This window comes from Glycine max, chromosome 10, assembly GCF_000004515.6.
Source record: "Glycine max cultivar Williams 82 chromosome 10, Glycine_max_v4.0, whole genome shotgun sequence".
NCBI lineage: Eukaryota > Viridiplantae > Streptophyta > Magnoliopsida > Fabales > Fabaceae > Glycine > Glycine max.
Window position 1 is genome coordinate 10,425,212 of NC_038246.2, and position 20,194 is coordinate 10,445,405.

Here is a 20,194-nt window from a genome sequence, read left to right on the forward strand (position 1 = left end):
AAGTGGCGTCTCCTCTCTCTCTTCCTTCTCCATTCCGCTGCCATTCATCTTCCAAGAAGCAAAGGAATCCATTGATGAAGAAGATCCTAGGCCTACAAGCTCCAATGGAGCTTGCATCATGTTGTATCAAGAGCATCTTCATCTAGGTGTTGAGGAAAAAAGCCCAGCGTTTCTGAAGGGCCCTTCCCAGTTGACCGCCAACTTCCCATCTGAAGTGATGCAATCCTACCCCGCAAGGGCATTGAATAAAAAACTCCAAGTAGATTGGGCCAGAGATGCAAGAGAAGGCCCTAGGGTTCTTATGAGCCTTAGGGTAGATTTCGGGCCCATGGGCTAAGTACGAGCCCACTTATCTTTGTAAATATTAGATTAAGGTTGCATTATTTTTGGGCCTTGTATTTAGGGCTCCATAATGTAGGTAGGGTACCCTAGAAATATAGGATTTTTCAGCCCTTGTATTTTAGGGCACCTAGACTAGTTTTTGTATTAGGGGTAGTTTTGTAATTTCACATGCACTAAGTGGATATTTGATGTGTGTGGTTGGAAATAAATTTAATTGAATTGGTAGAAGCCCAATCCAATTAAATTTTAGAGGGGGAGGTGAGCATTTGCTTACTACACCCCATTGCCACATCATATAGTCACACTTTGTGCATGTCTTTCATGCTTTTCATGCCTCATGACACCTAAGCACACTTAGTGGAGAATCTTGAAATTGATCTTGGATTAGTGGGCTGAACCATAACTAAAATTCACTAATCATCATTAGTGAAATTTTGGCTCCAAAGTTTGGCTCCACAAATTCAATTTCAAATTCAAGTGAAATTTGAATTTCCCTCCAATTTTGTGTGACACTTAGGCTATAAATAGAGGTCATGTGTGTGCATTTTTTTCAACTTTGATCATTTGAATATTAACTTCAGATTTCAGAGCTCCTTTTGAGCACAAAATTTCGTGCTCTTCTCTCCCTCTCCCTTCATTCATCTCTTTCTTCCTCCAAGCTCTTATCCATGGCCTCCTATGGTGGTGAGCTTCTTCTAGACTCATCTTCTCCTTGAAGTGGCGTCTCCTCTCTCTCTTCCTTCTCCATTCCGCTGCCATTTATCTTCCAAGAAGCAAAGGAATCCATTGATGAAGAAGATCCTAGGCCTACAAGCTCCAATGGAGCTTGCACCATGTGGTATCAAGAGCATCTTCATCTAGGTGTTGAGGGAAAAAGCCCAGAGTTTCAAGAACCTCGGGATTTGAGGTCAAATCCTTTTCAAGGGGGAGGGAATGATGCAATCCTACCCCGCAAGGGCATTGGATAGAAAACTGCAAGTAGATTGGGCCAGATATGCAAGAGAAGGCCCTAGGGTTCTTATGAGCCTTAGGGTAGATTTCGGGCCCATGGGCTAAGTACGAGCCCACTTATCTTTGTAAATATTAGATTAAGGTTGCATTATTTTTGGGCCTTGTATTTAGGGCTCCATAATGTAGGTAGGGTACCCTAGAAATATAGGATTTTTCAGCCCTTGTATTTTAGGGCACCTAGACTAGTTTTTGTATTAGGGGTAGTTTTGTAATTTCACATGCACTAAGTGAATATTTGATGTGTGTGGTTGGAAATAAATTTAATTGAATTGGTAGAAGCCCAATCCAATTAAATTTTAGAGGGGGAGGTGAGCATTTGCTTACTACACCCCATTGCCACATCATATAGTCACACTTTGTGCATTTCCTTCATGCTTTTCATGCCTCATGACACCTAAGCACACTTAGTGGAGAATCTTGGAATTGATCTTGGATTAGTGGGCTGAACCATAACTAAAATTCACTAATCATAATTAGTGAAATTTTGGCTCCAAAGTTTGGCTCCACAAATTCAATTTCAAATTCAAGTGAAATTTGAATTTCCCTCCAATTTTGTGTGACACTTAGGCTATAAATAGAGGTCATGTGTGTGCATTTTTTTCAACTTTGATCATTTGAATATTAACTTCAGATTTCAGAGCTCCTTTTGAGCACAAAATTTCGTGCTCTTCTCTCCCTCTCCCTTCATTCATCTCCTTCTTCCTCCAAGCTCTTATCCATGGCCTCCTATGGTGGTGAGCTTCTTCTAGACTCATCTTCTCCTTGAAGTGGCGTCTCCTCTCTCTCTTCCTTCTCCATTCCGCTGCCATTCATCTTCCAAGAAGCAAAGGAATCCATTGATGAAGAAGATCCTAGGCCTACAAGCTCCAATGGAGCTTGCATCATGTGGCATCAAGAGCATCTTCATCTAGGTGTTGAGGAAAAAAGCCCAGCGTTTCAAGAACCTCAGGATTTGAGGTCAAATCCTTTTCAAGGGGGAGGGAATGATGCAATCCTACCCCGCAAGGACATTGGATAGAAAACTCCAAGTAGATTGGGCCAGAGATGCAAGAGAAGGCCCTAGGGTTCTTATGAGCCTTAGGGTAGATTTCGGGCCCATGGGCTAAGTACGAGCCCACTTATCTTTGTAAATATTAGATTAAGGTTGCATTATTTTTGGGCCTTGTATTTAGGGCTCCATAATGTAGGTAGGGTACCCTAGAAATATAGGATTTTTCAGCCCTTGTATTTTAGGGCACCTAGACTAGTTTTTGTATTAGGGGTAGTTTTGTAATTTCACATGCACTAAGTGGATATTTGATGTGTGTGGTTGGAAATAAATTTAATTGAATTGGTAGAAGCCCAATCCAATTAAATTTTAGAGGGGGAGGTGAGCATTTGCTTACTACACCCCATTGCCACATCATATAGTCACACTTTGTGCATGTCCTTCATGCTTTTCATGCCTCATGACACCTAAGCACACTTAGTGGAGAATCTTGGAATTGATCTTGGATTAGTGGGCTGAACCATAACTAAAATTCACTAATCATAATTAGTGAAATTTTGGCTCCAAAGTTTGGCTCCACAAATTCAATTTCAAATTCAAGTGAAATTTGAATTTCCCTCCAATTTTGTGTGACACTTAGGCTATAAATAGAGGTCATGTGTGTGCATTTTTTTCAACTTTGATCATTTGAATATTAACTTCAGATTTCAGAGCTCCTTTTGAGCACAAAATTTCGTGCTCTTCTCTCCCTCTCCCTTCATTCATCTCCTTCTTCCTCCAAGCTCTTATCCATGGCCTCCTATGGTGGTGAGCTTCTTCTAGACTCATCTTCTCCTTGAAGTGGCGTCTCCTCTCTCTCTTCCTTCTCCATTCCGCTGCCATTCATCTTCCAAGAAGCAAAGGAATCCATTGATGAAGAAGATCCTAGGCCTACAAGCTCCAATGGAGCTTGCATCATGTGGTATCAAGAGCATCTTCATCTAGGTGTTGAGGGAAAAAGCCCAGAGTTTCAAGAACCTCGGGATTTGAGGTCAAATCCTTTTCAAGGGGGAGGGAATGATGCAATCCTACCCCGCAAGGGCATTGGATAGAAAACTGCAAGTAGATTGGGCCAGATATGCAAGAGAAGGCCCTAGGGTTCTTATGAGCCTTAGGGTAGATTTCGGGCCCATGGGCTAAGTACGAGCCCACTTATCTTTGTAAATATTAGATTAAGGTTTCATTATTTTTGGGCCTTGTATTTAGGGCTCCATAATGTAGGTAGGGTACCCTAGAAATATAGGATTTTTCAGCCCTTGTATTTTAGGGCACCTAGACTAGTTTTTGTATTAGGGGTAGTTTTGTAATTTCACATGCACTAAGTGAATATTTGATGTGTGTGGTTGGAAATAAATTTAATTGAATTGGTAGAAGCCCAATCCAATTAAATTTTAGAGGGGGAGGTGAGCATTTGCTTACTACACCCCATTGCCACATCATATAGTCACACTTTGTGCATGTCTTTCATGCTTTTCATGCCTCATGACACCTAAGCACACTTAGTGGAGAATCTTGAAATTGATCTTGGATTAGTGGGCTGAACCATAACTAAAATTCACTAATCATCATTAGTGAAATTTTGGCTCCAAAGTTTGGCTCCACAAATTCAATTTCAAATTCAAGTGAAATTTGAATTTCCCTCCAATTTTGTGTGACACTTAGGCTATAAATAGAGGTCATGTGTGTGCATTTTTTTGAACTTTGATCATTTGAATATTAAACTTCAGATTTCAAAGCTCATTTGCAGCACAAAATTTCGTGCTCTTCTCTCCCTCTCCCTTCATTCATCTCTTTCTTCCTCCAAGCTCTTATCCATGGCCTCCTATGGTGGTGAGCTTCTTCTAGACTCATCTTCTCCTTGAAGTGGCGTCTCCTCTCTCTCTTCCTTCTCCATTCCGCTGCCATTCATCTTCCAAGAAGCAAAGGAATCCATTGATGAAGAAGATCCTAGGCCTACAAGCTCCAATGAAGCTTGCATCAGTCATGATAGCTAGGAATGGGCAAATGTGGAAAAAAGCCCAGCGTTTCAAGAACCTCAGGATTTGAGGTCAAATCCTTTTCAAGGGGGAGGGAATGATGCAATCCTACCCCGCAAAATATGTTTATTTTCTTAGTTTCTATCCAATATTTTTTTAATAGAAACGAAGAAAAAACTAAAATAAATTATTATTTGAATATTCTTGAACCCAACTAGAAAACGGATCCAATACTTCAAAAAAGAATTAAGCTTAGAGTCATATGAATCGAAATATCATGCAAGCACGAGCATCCATCTGTCACACACAGGACTTTAGAGGGGAGAAGGCACGGGTACTAATCCCCTTTTCTTAAAATTTCTCATGTACATTATTAAGTAAAATCAAGTAAAATTAAGTAAAGTTATTTCTCACGGATTTCTGGATCTATCCGTCCAACAGCACGATAGAAAGTTATTATTACATAGACTATATTGATTTAAGAAAAAGAAAAAAGTTATTACATAGAGGTGTTTTAACCTAGTTTGATGACATCAACATCAAATCAATAACATATGATTCTAAGAATTAACTCGAACTAGTTAGTACACCAAAAATAAAAAAATGGAACTAGTTATAAATTTTGTTCCTAATCCATCCGACCAATTAGTTTAATAACACTAGTTAGAACTTAAAACATTCGAAACACACACTTAATCTTGAATGGACTAATCATACACAGTCTTTAGGCTAGTATCTGAGGCTTAATAATAATAATAATAATAATAATAAAAGATCACTCTCAAACTATATGTATTAAAAAAGTAAGAATCATGAAACTATAGGGATCAAATGAGTAATTTAACCTTATTATTATTATCATTTAAGGAAATGCAGTTTGTATAAAATGTTAAGAATTTAAATTTAAGCAATTTAACTTTTTTTACAAAACTATTATTTTTGTATTGTAGATATGTAGTTCACGTCAATCAATTTGATTTTTATGTTTTTTTTGTGATATTAAGTAAATATTTAAAATATTAAAAGAAACAAAAATGATCAATTTTTATCTTAGCAAATTTCTATAATAAAATTAATGTTAAGTAAATATTTTAAAAATGAATAAGTAGATAATTTTTTAATAAAAATTATGTTTTCAATTTATAAAATGAAAATAATTAATATTAATATTGTTAAAATAACAACAGAGACCCGTGCAATCCACGGTTCTAAATCTAACCCGATTGGATGTGGATCAGTCGTTACTCGTTAACGTATGCCTTCAATAAATAGGAAACCATAAAATAAATTTGATCAAATCAATGGAATGCTAAAATATTTTCAACTCATGTGTTTTTTACTTAATATATATTTATGAATGTATAAGTAGTTTCATAAACGACCTTTAGTCTTCTTAGCGACACCGTTCATGTCTGGCATGTTGTTTGACTCCATGGGTTATAGGCTTTGCTATCTTATATGATATGAAATATGAATATTGAGGTGCAACATAGAGGAGATGTTAGGCTCAAGAAAAGGTTTGGTTAGGCGAACTAGAGTCTGATATGGTGAGCCAAGCGCGCCTCTGTGGACTTTCTGACCTGTATTTTGACCGCATTAAAATGGTTTCTAGATTAAGTGAATCTCAATTGAATGCCTTATATGGTATGTGCAAATGATTTTCTATATAAATCATTCTGGGTACAGAAATGTATATCTGTACTGAGTTATTTTCCCGGTAGTTTTCTTTTACAGCGTTAGTCTTATCTGTTATTTGAAGAATAATTTGGTTTAATAATTAATTAAGGAAAATGATAGTTAATTTATTACCAAAGGAGGGCTATGAAATAGTTTTTAGCATACTCGCTCCTTCTAACACCCCATCTGTAATTAGTTAGAATTTATTGAAAACTACAAATTCAAGAGAGAGAAAATCATTACATATGATGTGGGACCCAACAAATTTTGTCGTTTCCAATGAATGTCAACCAATAAAAGAAAATGTATTGAAAATAATTTGTTCCTAACTTTTATCTTTTTTACTATATGCCAATTATATTTTGATACAATTGACTTTATACTCCCATTGCAGTTTGTACCACTGAGAAATGAGTCATATCATGTTGAACTTGTTTATCTCAATTTGACTGGATAAGAATCAATTATGTTTGAAGCTCAATTCAAGCTCATGAACCAATTTGGTTTAGATCATTAACTCGATTCGATTTAAAATTATTGTGTTACATTAATTTATTTCATAAAAATGGAATTAATTAGAAGTTAATTATATGAATTTGTTAATATAAAATATTAATATTAATATTAATATATATATATATATATATATATATATTTGATATTATATATAATTAATGTGGAAGCAATGACTTCCAAGATTATTTTGATGATGACAAAGAATCAAGAGTTAAGCAAATTCCAAAGATTCAAGAATCAAGTTTCAAGAATCATGATTCAAGAACAATCAAGATCAAGATTGAAGACTCAAGATTCAAGAATCAAGAGAAGACTCAATCAAGATAAGTACTAAATTTTTTTTTCAAAACATTGAGTAGCACAAGAATTTTTCACAAAATCTTTTGCCAAAGAGTTTTTACTCTCTGGTAATCGATTACCATAAGGTAGTAATCGATTACCAGTAGCCAACATTGTTTTCAAAACTGATTTATAAAGCTGTAATTCATTACCATGAGCATGTAATTGATTACCAATGTTTTAAAACGTTAGAATTCAAACTTCAATTGTCACAACTAGTGATAAAACATTTTCAAATTATTTTTAACTTGTGTAATCGATTACACAATACTTGTAATCGATTACCAGTATTTCTAAACGTTTTGATTTTCAAATTTAAACATGAAGAGTCACATTTGTTTTTACGCACGGGGAAGGTATTAGCACCCCACGCGTCTATCACAATGGACGACAGCCTTTAATCAAGTGTGCAAATATGACTTCAAAATGTTTTATTTTCCCTTTTTCATGTCTTTTTTAGTTTTTATGCTTTTTATGTTTTTTGTATTTTTTATCTTTTTGTGGTCGACAAGGGTGTTTCCCTCGCTCCTACGTATTCTCAATTGCGATGAGGAAATCAGACCTACGTAGTCATTTTAGAACTAAAAGTTGGTTAAGTTGTTTTGATCTTTTTCCGCAAGATCGATTTTAACCGCACAAAAAATTGTTTAAGGCATTGGACCATTAAACGCACAAAAAATCGTCACCGCCGTGGGGTCGTTGCTGCTAGCTGCGTTCTGCGTGCGGGGGGTCGCGGCTGGGTGCAGGGGTTGCACTTTTAGTTGGAGGAGGGTTGCGTTCTGAATTTTGATTCAATCTGCGTGGGAGGGGACGACTACGCTTTTGATTAACTTACGGGGTAGGGTTGGGTCGGGTCAGCCCAACTCCTACAGCGGAAAAAAAACAAAAAAAATGCTATTTGCGCCATGCTGCCATGACCGCCATGGCGCCGTCATTCGCAACCCGTCACGCCACTGCTATTCGGTGGCGTTTTTTCAAAAAACCGCCACGCCTTTCTGCTATGGCACCGCCATGACCGCCATTTGACAACACTAGCTGGTCCCAACAGATCAAATAAAATTTTCATCAATATAATGATTGATTTAAATAAATAAAAAAATCGATGTAATATACTTCATTATAATTTAAAATATGTCACCACACCGTCTTTTTTTATTGATATTGTTATACAACCAATATAGATTTTCAACGTGAAATATCGTTTTTGTAGTATTGTTAGCCTTAACTCAATCACACTAAGGTATCTTCCCCTATCCCTAGGAGACAAATTAATTACTTATCTATTAGGGAATAAACAACTTAAATGATTAACAGAGTGTTAGAAACAATGTTATAAAACTCAGACCGATGATTGACTTTATAGAATACTATGTCAATGCAACCTAAATTAGTGAGTTATTAATTGAATTTTATGATCTAGACTTGTACACTTTTTTCCCCCCAAATGTATATCAACAAATCCATATAGTGTAGTGGTCTAAATTTTGTACGCTATTAGGTGCTATGTTAATTTGATCCTTGCCTACTTTAATACCACTTGCTTTGTACACGAGAGAGTAAAACAGGAAAAAGCTAGCAACCAGGGACTGAGCCAGCCCCCCTCCCGGGGGGAATGTATATGTATATAAATTTATACCAAATATTATTAATCTATATATTATAAAACATTAATTACAATAACAATATATATAAAATATATCTTTTTGAATTTTTCATACCATAAAAAATAAATTTAAATATATTTTTCGTCCTTACAATTCAGTATTTTTTCATTTTTGTTCTTATGATTTTTTTTAATCATTGTAAAATATTTGTTTTATTCTTAAAAAGCTTTGAATAGTAAAAAAAATGCTTCGAATAGCAAAAAAAATGTTATGTAAAATGCTTTAAGAACGAAAATGAAAAAAAAATACTAAATTGCAAACATAAAAAAGATATTCAAGCCTACACTTATTTATAATTAAATTTACACTAGAATTTTCGAATCAAGTTTATAATAAGTTTTCTTTGTTGACGAAAGTTAATAAATAAATTTTAATTTTCAAATCAATTAAATCTAAATCAGTATAAATGAAAGACTAATAAAGTTATTTGATTTCTAAAAAATAAAGTTATTTTATTGCAAATGAAACTATTTTTAACTTTTAAAATAACAACTAATTATAAAAATAAAATATTACTTGAACAATTACACTTGAAATTTTTATCTTATATAAGTTAAAAAGAATGCAATTGTCTCTACTTTAAAGTCTATAAAGACAAAAAATAAAAAATTTATTTAAAATAAGAAAAATGTCATTATGTTAAATACTGTTATCTACAAAATTAAATCTTATTAAATAAAAACTAATATTAAAAATATAATCTATATGTATACCAAAAAAATGTTGCAAACAATTAGGGGAAGTATCTTTTTTCTGGGAACATCATCAACAAAAAATTATTATGTTCACTATTTTTCATCCACCGATGCAGAAAATTATCCAGTTTTCCGTTCTCGTATGAGGCCGGAAAGTTTATAGGCAATAGGTTGGCACAAGAATTTTGGAGGGTTATTTGATTCATTTTTTTTAGTTTTATTCATAAATTAATATTAATTTATTTTCAAATAAATTTTTTTATTTTCTTAGTTTTTATCCAATATTTTTTAATAGAAACTAAGAAAAAAATAAAATAAATTATTATTTGAATATTCTTGAACCCAACTAGAAAACGGATCCAATACTTCAAAAAAGAATTAAGCTTAGAGTCATATGAATGGAAATCTCATGCAAGCACGAACATGCATCCGTCACACACAGGACTTTAGAAGGGAGAAGGCACGGGTACTAATCCCCTTTTCTTAAAATTTCTCATGTACTTTATTAAGTAAAATCAAGTAAAATTAAGTAAAGTTATTTCTTACAGATTTCTGGATCTATCCGTCCAAGAGCACGATAGAAAATTATTATTACATAGACTATATTGATTTAAGAAAAAGAAAAAAGTTATTACATAGAGGTGTTTTAACCTAGTTTGATGACATCAACATCAAATCAATAACATATGATTCTAAGAATTAACTCGAACTAGTTAGTACACCAAAAATAAAAAACTGGAACTGGTTATAAGTTTTGTTCCTAATCCATCCGACCAATTAGTTTAATAACACTAGTTAGAACTTAAAACATTCGAAACACACACTTAATCTTGAATGGACTAATCATACACAGTCTTTAGGCTGGCATCTAAGGCTTAATAATAATAATAATAATAAAAGATCACTCTCAAACTATATGGATTAAAAAAGTAAGAATCATGGAACTATAGGGATCAAATGAGTAATTTAACCTTATTATTATTATCATTTAAGGAAATGCAGTTTGTATAAAATGTTAAGAATTTAAATTTAAGCAATTTAACTTCTTTTACAAAACTATTATTTTTGTTTTGTAGATATGTAGTTCACATCAATCAATTTGATTTTTATGTTTTTTTTGTGTGATATTAAGTAAATATTTAAAATATTAAAAGAAACAAAAATGATCAATTTTTATCTTAGCAAATTTCTATAATAAAGTTAATGTTAAGTAAATATTTTAAAAATGAATAAGTAGATAATTTTTTTAATAAAAATTAAGTTTTCAAAATTTATATAATGAAAATAATTAATATTAATATTGTTAAAATAACAACAGAGACCCGTGCAATCCATGGTTCTAAATCTAACCCGATTGACGTATGCCTTCAATAAATAGGAAACTATAAAATAAATTTGATCAAATCAATGGAATGTTAAAAGATTTTCAACTCGTGTGTTTTTCATTTAATATATATTTATGAATGTATAAGTAGTTCCATAATCAGTAGAGATATTATTATTCATCAAATGTCCATATCATGTCATATAAAATATTCCATGGATGGAAAACGGAAAAAGTGACCAAATTCAAATTCCATTTGAATTCAACTTTTCATAAACTATAGGATTTATAATACGTAAAGTAAAAACGAGAGTATTTATTTGACATTAATTTGAAATAAATTAAATTTATAAGATATTTTTATTAAGTTAAAGGTGAATAAAGCTTTTGCATAAAAAAAAGTTGAATAAAGCTTTACTTTCTAATTATTTTATACAAAAAATATATGGATGATAATTAATGTATAGATCAATGATAATAAATATTTCTAATTAGTGTATTTTTTTTTTTACTAAATCTAATTAGTGTACCTAAAAGTAACAATATTGAATGAAAATGTATAGTTAAACATTTTCAAATATTAAGAATTAGTGGTTTTTTTGTGTGAATATATTAGTAAGTAGTTGTGAGCATTACCCAATCCGGTCCATTAGCTTTTTTTACATCCAATTGAGAGATGTGCTAAGACCAATTGAAGGGAGCAATCCTTATTATAGATTGACACTACAACCTTTAATAGCCAAAATAATACATTCCAATATGAAGTGCCTTTGCACAACATGTGCAATATAGTCTCCAAGTGTCCTTCAAGGATGTTCTTCTTCCGCCATTTCAGGCTCCTCAAAGATAGGAAGAGGTAAGAGTAATGGCAAGTGTGGTGGAGGTGTAGGTTGTGGTTGTGGTTGTGTGGTGAAGAAGATGAAGCTTGTCGAGTTCTTTTCTTAGCCCTATTCTCTTTTTGCTTTTGCTTCTTCCTTAAGGCATTGCTTCTTCTACAAGTTCTTCGAATCTCTTGATCCAAAGGGACTAGATCTTCTTAAGAAACTCTACCTCACATACATGGATCAAAGCAACTAAAGAACATGTTAGCAAAGTACTCAAGAGTAATACAAAAACAGAATTTAAAAGCAAAGAATTGAAGAATAATGAATCATTGCATAGAATATGAAATTAGCATAAGTTGCCTAATACGAGAAACAAGTCCCCGACAACGAAGCCAGAAAACTTATTACATCATTGACAAATGTCCAATTAGTGTAGTATTTTCAATAGTAAGTAGAAAGACGGTCTCCTCAAAGACTTGTTTGTACTAAGCTTTTTTGTGTAAACTCAACAACTAAGCAATGGTAATTTCTTCTTTTGAGATAAGGTTGCAATAAATTGAAGTTCAGCTCTAAAATTAAACTACTAAATATAAGGTACATTTCACAAAGACAATATATCAAACAGTTGATGTGCACTAATTGGAAACAACAATTAAACAAACTAGTTAGGGTTTTAGTGGTACTTGGCAAACATCTCAATAAAAAATGATTTTTATCTATTTAATGAGAACCATAACAATATCTCAATCCACTCAAGTCTTCTAACCTTGATTTCTCAAGTAAAAGAGGCTAAATCACATAACTCTACTCCTAATTCCTAAGCAAGTTAAGTTAAATGAATTATTTAAGAGAAAGGATTGCCAAGAGAATAATAAACATTACTTTATCCCCAAATGAGACATTCATCAAATAGTATTCTCAAATCTCAGTTTTAAAGCATTTTCTAATGACAATGAAACATACAAATAAGTGTTTGGGTGATCAAGCCAAGAACAAACATTAAAAGCAGAGAAATAACATTATTATTGAATAATCATTAAATAGATAGTAGACATAGTTACATGAGATTTGCTAGTACACAAAACCCTCAACTTCAAGTACAAACTCATTTATTGTTTTTGGGTCAAAGGTTAATGCAAGGGAATTCATAATTAAAAAGTTTGTTTTTTTGCTATAAGTGGCTGAACATTTAAATTATAAACACACAATGCCTTAATCATATCCACATAATGGATGCACTTAAACAATCTTCAAAGAATCATGCAAAATCAAGTGTGCAAAACCAATGAAAAAATAAAATACAAATATATTTTACTTACAATTAATTTAAGTAGTTATGAAGGTACATCTCATTTTGGACTTTATGTAGAATGACAAAAAAAAGTGATGGAAAGAAAAAAAAAGTAAAAGAAAAGAGAGAAAATGACATATGATGAGTGATATATAATTGGAAATATAAAGAGCATTAAGAAGAAAATTCAATGAAAGAAAATAGATAAAAATATGAGCATAATTATTATATTAATATTCTATATTGTAACTCTACTTATAATCAACATAAAATTATTATAAAATTGAATTTATTTTTTTGGATTTATTTTGTTAGAAACATAATTTTATCTCAAAACAAATGGGCTAAAGAAAATAAGGTGACCTTAAATATCAAACTATTATGTAATACATAATTGCATGATAATGATTAATTATAACCTTGTAAAATTAATTTAACTTTTTAAAAAGGTTTAAGTCTCTAATTGGTTCTTGAAATATACTCAAATTTTTTTTGGGTCCCTAGTAAGATTTTTCTTGTCTTTTCGTCCTTGGATTTTTTTATTTTATATTTGGTCCTTGCCATTAGGTTGGCTCTATTAAGTGTTGACGCATATGTGAAAATTTTTAAATTTTTTTGGTGGTTTTTAAAATTGGTTGTATTTATTTAAATAATTAAATTACAATTTTTGGTATTTTAAAATTTTCTAAAACCATTTAAATGCAACCACACCATGGACCAGTTGTTTTAAAACTTTAGATGTCATTTAAATAAATCAATAGCTAGGATATAAACCACTAATTATTATTAATTTAAAATTTGTAAATAATCAAGAAAATTGATTCTTGTTAACCCTAAACCTAAAGGCTTCTCCTTCCTTTTGAATCGTGACAGTTTACAAACCTTTCCTCAATGCTGATTCCAAACAGCACCCAAAAGCACCCTTTGAAGCCTTCGTTGCAGGCTCGACACCCCCCTTAGTAACTCGACTCCAAATATGTGTGGTCTTTTGTTCTTAGAACATGTTTTTGGGTTTCTTGAGACCCCTAACTCTTATCACCAACTTCAAGTTCACTTCTCAACCAATCACATTTCCCACTCGGATGAGGTTGACACATCACCTGACTCACCTTCATGTTGGCTCATGATCTAGGAAAGTGTACCTAATCTAGTAGTAAAGAAACAATAAGTATTATGTATTGTATTCACAAAGACTTGGTGTAATATTTATGAATTGAGCAAAAAATGTAATCTAAAACATTCACTGCAGTGTGTTGTCAATTTGTTTTAGTGAGTGAGACAATGTTTTTCAGTTTTCAAAAGAGAATTTTGTTGTAGCAAGACCCGAGTTTGCTATAGCGAGAAAAGAACAATTGGTGGATTTTGAAAAAAATTTGGAGCAAAAATGGAAATCAAAGAAAAAAGGCATTGCTGACTTGAATTCCATAGCATTCAACATACGGAAGTCAATTTCTAATCATTTTCCTAGTTCAATGCAACCAAGATTCAACTCAATTGATTAATCCTAATTCCTTAGGAGATAATCTTTTATTCCTAAGCTAAATTCCTAATTCCTTAGGTAACTTAACCAAGAACTCAAAACATGAACAACGAATCTCTTCAATGCAAAAATTGATTTCATTCCTAAAATTAAGTTTTCACAAAATTGCAATTCAAATCTAGAATCAATTTTTTTCAACACAATTCAATTCCTAAAAGCTAGTTTGATCAAGCCTAAGCATGCATTTAAGCAAATATTTGGAATATGATCACATGTATAACAAAGAAAATAAATCAGAAAATGAAGAATCACATACTTGGTTACTACTTCATTCAATTAACAATTTCAATGTTTAGCTCCAATGGATCTAGATTTGGTCTAAAATAACATTAAAATCAAAGTTACAATAGAGAGAGAGAGAGAGAGAGAGGAAAAAATGCAAATCTATAACTCTGAATCGAAAAAATGACAAAAGGAGCCAATTATGATGTTACAAGTTATTTTAGTTAGAGCCAAATCTATATATTTTTTCTGTCACATTAGACTTTCATTGTAGTGAGGACACTTCTTGCTACAACGAGGCTTCATATTTTGCAAATGATACTTCACTTGAATCTTCTTGCTCTATGACCAACTTTCACTATGGTGAGAGTTGTACTCGTTGTGGCGAGTGCTTGCTCAATATCTTAGTCTTCAACATTCATATTCGTTGTGGCAAGTCTTCACATTCATTCACTTGATAACTGGTCCTCTTTTGCTGTGGTGAAGGGTCATCTAGCTATGGGTCAGCTTAAGTCTGCAACTTATCAATCCTTTAAACTAAAAAATATCTTTGTAACATCAAAATTTAAAACAAAACAATAAAAACTCTCTTTTTATTTTCTGAAATGATTTTTTATAATAGTTTATTCACAATAGCAACAATATATTAACAAAAATCCTAAAAAAGTTAGGCTAATTGCTCACAAAAACAAAGTGTGAGAAACAATTATCACCTCACCCGCACACAAGATTGTGGAAGGATAATAAAAGGGTCATCTTCAATTGCCTTTGTGTTTTGGGTAGCATTGGGGTAGTTATGAAAAAATGGTCAAGGTTGTGACATCTTTAATTCACGTGTTTGGACTTTTTTGTTTTTTTGCTTTAATTGATGAGGTGCTTGTCATTGAAGGAAAAGTTAAAGTTGTGGCCTTAATGAATCATCCTTGTGTTCCAATGATATTTTTGTTTTTATTTTGGATTGTGAAGAGTTGCATGAGAGTTGGGGATTTATGTACTAGATCTATTTTCTTGGAAAATGCATATGTATTACTGAGAAGAGTTGCATGAGATTTTGGATTATAAATTGTCTTTTCTTCCAAAAACATTTCAAGGTTAGTGCATATGTATTATTGTCAAGAGTTGGCATGAGGTTGTGGATTGTGAATTGTCTTTATGTTCCAAATATGTTTTCTTTCTTTCTTTTTTTCTTTAATTGATTTGACGGTTTTTAAGCTGCTAGATATTTTAATTTGAAATTCTAAATGAATATTGATGATTTTAAAACCGACAACAAATTGTTGCTTAAAAATTTAATGGACATATGAACACTTAACAGAGCCAACCAAATGGTCGGGACTAAACACAAAATATAAAAAATTTTAAAATATTGATTGCATGCATTTTATGAATTCCATTTTGGCTTAATGATACTTTTGGTCCTTAAGGTATCACAATTGAGAATTGAAATACCTTAAGTTTCAATTGAGCTAGTTGGATCCCTCAGCTATCACAAATGTGTGACTTTAGTCCCCTATATATCAATTGCGTCTATTGGGTCCTCATGTACACAATTGTATAAACTTCATTTAAGTATTGTAATTGTGTGATTTTAGTCCCCAAGGTATCACAATAATGTGATTTTTTCCCTGAAAAATGATAGTTCTAATAGTGCAATTATAAATTTTAAGGTACTAAAATCGCACAATAGAGACATCTAAGGCACTCAATTGTCACAATTGAAATCTAAGGGACTAAAATCACACATTTGTGATACGTAGGGGATCCAATTGGCATAATTGAAATTTAGGAGACTAAAAGTATAATTAAAAATGTATTTTAATTACTTAAAATAAATTTAATATTTTACTTATCTATTTAAAATACATTAAATAATTCTTTGACCCCCTACGAAATGGAATGGAGATTTAATTATTTGTGCTGTTCTATTTTAAGCCTACCTCCAAACTCGACCTACCTTAGTTGAAGATGAGAAAATGAAAATCCCCAACCAAAGTTCAAAAGGTTGGAATTTCTAATAGAATTGGATTTTTATGTATTTAAGATGCCCTTTCATTCAAACACTACATCATGTAGAAACTACATCACAGTTACAAACTCCACTAACAAAGCAAAGAAACAACATAAAGGAAACATAGTTTACCAACACATGATGAAAACTATTCAATATAACGAAAACATAAGTCCTAGATAATCAATCCTAACCACACCCCAAACATTAATTTGATTAAGCTGGTGCTCATTCTAAAACATATTAAATTTAAAAACATTGACTAAAACTTTAAATAGGGCATCATCAGTTGAGGTTCCCACGTTTTTCTTTGAGTTGTCTCTTAAACTCCTCTAACATCTTCTTATACTTGTCAAGTTGGGAATATGTCATGCTTTCAATAGGCCTAGCCCACCAGAACTGATCCTCTACAGCCTTCGCTAAATGATTTAAATCCTTTGTGCGCTTCTTCTCAATAGCAATTTGGTTGGACAAGCAATGGAGGTGTGTGTGGAGCTCAACTTCGTCCACAGTGGAGTGCACCTTGTTGAGGTCCAAGGTAAGGAGGGGAGGTGGGCCCTGTGTCTTATAGCGTTGGACAACAGAATCAACACTAGGACTGCCAAAAAAAAATACTCGATTACCGGGTGAGAACATAATCACTGCGACATCCACGCCACAAAGGGTTGCAAGCTCACTGGCTTTCTTGAAAACCCCAGTGCGAAGCTTCGAGAATGTCACCGGAAGGTTACTCTCGTTTCTCATCTTCTTCATTTCAATCTTTTGTCGACCTTTAGTCTTCTTAGCGACACCGTTCAAGTCTGGCATGTTGTTTGACTCCATGGGTTATAGGCTTTGCTATCTTATATGATATGAAATATGAATATTGAGGTGCAACATAGAGGAGATGTTAGGCTCAATTTATAGGAAAAGGTTTGGTTTGGCAAACTAGAGTCTGACATGGTGAGCCAAGCGCGCCTCTGTGGACTATCTGACCTGTATTTTGACCACATTAAAATGGTTTCAAGATTAAGTGAATCTCAATTGAATGCCTTATATGGTATGTGCAAATGATTTTCTATATAAACCATTCTGGGTACAAAAATGTATATCTGTACTGAGTTTTTTTCCAGGTAGTTTTCTTTTACAGCGTCAGTCTTATCTGTTATTTGAAGAATAATTTGGTTTAATAATTAATTAAGGAAAATGATAGTTAATTTATTACCAAAGGAGGGCTATGAAATAGTTTTTAGCATACTCCTTCTATACTCCTTCTAACACACATCTGTAATTAGTTGGAATTTATTGAAACTACAAATTCAAGAGAGAGAAAATCATTACATATGATGTGAGACCCAATAAATTTTGTCATTTCCAATGAATGTCAACCAATAAAAGAAAATGTATTGAAAATAATTTGTTCCTAACTTTTATATTTTTTACTATATGTCAATTATATTTTGGTACAATTGACTTTATACTCCCGTTGCAGTTTGCACCACTGAGAAATGAGTCATAATCATGTTGAACTTGTTTATCTCAATTTGACTGGATAAGAATCAGTTATGTTTGAAGCTCAATTTGAATTTATTTTTTTTCAAGCTGAAAGTCAATTCAATTGAAGCTCATGAACGAATTTGGTTTAGAGCTGAAAGTCAATTCAATTCAAGCTCATGAACCAATTTCAAGCTGAAAGTCAATTCAGTTATGTTTGAAGCTCAATTTGAATTTTTTTTTTGAAGCTCAATTTGAATTTATTTAAGAACTAAACGTTGGTTAAGTTTTTTTGATCTTTTTCCGCAAGATCGATTTTAACCGCACAAAAAATCGTTTAAGGCATTGGGCCATTAAACGATCTTTTGATTCTTTTGAAAGGACAGAAACGTTAAGGTGTTGGACCATAAAAACGGTTTTAAGTGACTTTTACGGACAAAGCTTGATGTGTGAGTTGATTTTAACCTTAGTTTCACTTTGGTTATTAGTCAATTCATTCAAGGAAACTTCCAAAGAAAAACATCCGATTGATTTTTTTGATTATTTTATTCAAAGATATTTTGATTATTTTATTATTATTTTTTCAAGATATTTTGATTATTTTATTATTATTTTGCTTTTTTTTTGTTTAACCGAGGTTACAGCGTGAACGATCGGTTAGATTTTGCTTTAACAGTGATTAAACGACATTACAACACAAATGATCGGTTGAAATTCATTTTATCATTTATTAGGCGAGATAACGACTTAAATAAACGGTTAAAGCACATTAAAAATGGAAGAAAAGAAAATCGAAAGTGAACGAGATGAAGATGAAAGCAAACAAAACAAGAAATGAATTGAAAGTCTCGGATTCGAACAATTGCCGGTTGAAGAACGAAGAACGAACGAAGAACGATGAAGAACGCAGGAAAATCTTCACAGATTTACTCACGGAAACGTCTCGGAAGCGTTACGGAAGCACTTTGACTCGATTCACGGAAACGTCTCGGAAGCGTTACGGAAGCACTTTGACTCGATTCTTCTTCACGGAAACGTGTTTTTTACCCTCCCTCCCCTATTTATAGGGAAAAAGGGAGGTGCTTGCTGCCCAGAGGCTTCTTGAGGAAAATTTCTAAGCGCACCCTAATTACTACCCAGAGGCTTCTTGAGGAAAATTTCTAAGCGCACCCTAATTACTAAGTTCACCCCTTTTCGTACTCTACGGAAAAGTTACGGAAGCCTTACGGAAGTTTTTTGGATTTGATTTTCATCTTTTTTTCTCTTCCCTTTCACCAATATTAAGTGAAATATGCTTACCCAAGATTTTCAGAAATTTTACGGAAGTCGTGGAAGCCCCAAAAACCATTTTTCAACAAAACGTGGAGGAGCTTGCCACCCAGTTGCTTCCTCCTTAAGCAACCCAACTTCCAAAATATTCCGGAAGGGCCTAGATTTGAATTTCTATTTACACCATATCTTGATAAGTTCACCCCCTATTTTTATGTTTTTGGCTGTTTTCTTTCCAAAATCTCACAAAACTTTACGGATTCCACCGCAATGAGTGTTAAGCCAACTGAAGCAATCAACAATGGTCCTCGGATGAAATTATAGTGTAACAGTTTATTTACACACACTCCACTTTGCTAAATACACTCCCGTTTACGTGTTTTTGACTGGTTTCTTCCCGAAACATCTTAGAACTTTATGGATTCTACAACGATGGGTGTTAAACATTTTGAGATGGTCAAACGAAGGTCGCATGTCGACAAACAATGGTTCCCAGATGAAATTAGGGTATGACAGTTGCCCCTCTTTACTTATCTTTTATCGGAGATAAAAGGGAGGTAAAGATAAGACACTAATTTCGTTCGAGTGGATCCTCACTCGAGCAATCAATAGCCCAACCAGCGAAATGCGTCTTCGGACTTGGACGTCTCGGGATGGCAAAGGAAAAAATTTGGGAAAACCTGCAAAAATCTTCAAAATGATTAGAAATGGCCGACCATCATCATTCTGATGTTATCGGACTTGTTTGTCTCTCGATGATAAAGGTGCGGATAACCATGAGGTATATCCACGTGCTACCGGACCCTTGAGTCTGACGGATAGCAAAATGAGACTTTTTCGCAGTCTCGACCGGAAGACGCCGACATCTCCGGAAAAGGTGCAGATGACGACGTTAGTCACAAAATGCTATCAGGCTTTGAGTCTTACGAATAACAAATGAGACTTTTTCGCAGTCTCAGTCGGAAGACGCTTACATCTCCCGGAAGGTGCAGATGA

The 20,194-nt window shown here is 33.0% G+C and overlaps 1 protein-coding gene across 1 annotated transcript; it reads right to left on the minus strand.

Annotated features, from left to right (window-relative positions):
- Positions 1-16,741: 16,741 nt before the first annotated feature.
- LOC102668233 (agamous-like MADS-box protein AGL62) lies at positions 16,742-17,278 on the minus strand. Its single transcript, XM_006589825.2, has one exon. The coding sequence runs from the start codon at positions 17,276-17,278 to the stop codon at positions 16,742-16,744; it is 537 nt and encodes a 178-aa protein (XP_006589888.2).
- Between the last annotated feature and the right edge of the window lie 2,916 nt (positions 17,279-20,194).